At 45.3% G+C, this 1,085-nt stretch overlaps 1 protein-coding gene across 1 annotated transcript; it reads left to right on the forward strand.

The window, feature by feature from the left end:
• Window positions 1-64: 64 nt before the first annotated feature.
• Pmar_PMAR002503 (hypothetical protein) lies at window positions 65-1,078 on the forward strand (the record flags this gene model as incomplete). The annotated part of the gene is made up of 1 exon (XM_002768458.1): window positions 65-1,078. A coding segment is annotated over one exon (1,014 nt), but the record flags the coding sequence as incomplete, so codon positions are not given.
• Window positions 1,079-1,085: the final 7 nt, after the last annotated feature.

A 1,085-nucleotide genomic window follows, 5' to 3' on the forward strand; every position in this document is an offset into this window, starting at 1 on the left:
CTTCAATGATGGAAGGCCTAGAGGGGGTGATAATGACTCTATCAACTCTCGTATAGTGAGTCAGGTGGAGTCAGTATTGTCTGAAAATCTGAAGACCATCGCCCCTACTAATGCTAAGAAGGCCCAAATTCGTTTGAATATGGGTTATCGTATGCCACGGTATGGATACTTGAAGTCCTTCTGGTTACTGCCTCCTCAGTGGCAGAAGGAGAGACCTGCTGACTTACCTATTGGTTCTGATGATTTGGCTATTAATGAAGCTCAATTAGAGTTTGTTAAGCACCGAGTGACTCAGGCCTCTGAGAAGCTGGTGAGCCAGATCAAGAAGCTCCAAGGAGGGCCTTATCAGGGTGCAAGTGATTCGAGATCTTGGCATGAAGTACAACGCGAGATTGTAGACAATTTGAATCGCTCCTCTTTGACAATTGCGAGGATTCATTTGTTGTATCTCACTGATTGTGTGAGCCCTATTATTAGCCAGAGAATTAGGAGAAGACTGGGTACTGACTCTTGGTTTGACGCTAACCCTGTGGATCTCTTGCTGGCTATGTGGAATATTCTGGACGAGTTGTTTCGTTCAGAGTCTACACCTGAAACTCAATGTGATAAGATGCAGAATGTGAAGAAGTCCACTAATGAGACTCTACCGCAATTTATGTACAAGCTCCAGAACTTGTTTACTGGTGTCGAGATTGAGACTGGTCAAGAACTGGTTGATAGTACTAAGTTGACTCGTCTTCGTGGTGCGTTGCCTAAAGTGGACGTTCAGTTCCTAAGGGAGAAATTCCCTACTAACCTAACTTATGATCAGTTGGTTACGAGAGTTAATGAGTATTTCTCTAGTGCCATGGATCGTGAGTGTTATGAGAGGTTTGTTAAACAGTATAGGATGTTGAACGCCCCCGAGAAAGTTGATGGCTATGCTCACAACGACTTGAAGACGGTGGATACTGTGGTGGACGCTATGGAAGAAGCGCCTTCCGTTCAGGAGGGCAAATCTTCCAAGCGTGGAAAGAAGCCCAAGAAAGCTACCAAGAATGTCGTGGCCAATGAAGCGACGGCTAATTTTGGTGGCTCTGTGGGCT

The sequence above is a fragment of the Perkinsus marinus genome (genome assembly GCF_000006405.1).
Source record: "Perkinsus marinus ATCC 50983 genomic scaffold scf_1104296968124, whole genome shotgun sequence".
NCBI lineage: Eukaryota > Perkinsozoa > Perkinsida > Perkinsidae > Perkinsus > Perkinsus marinus.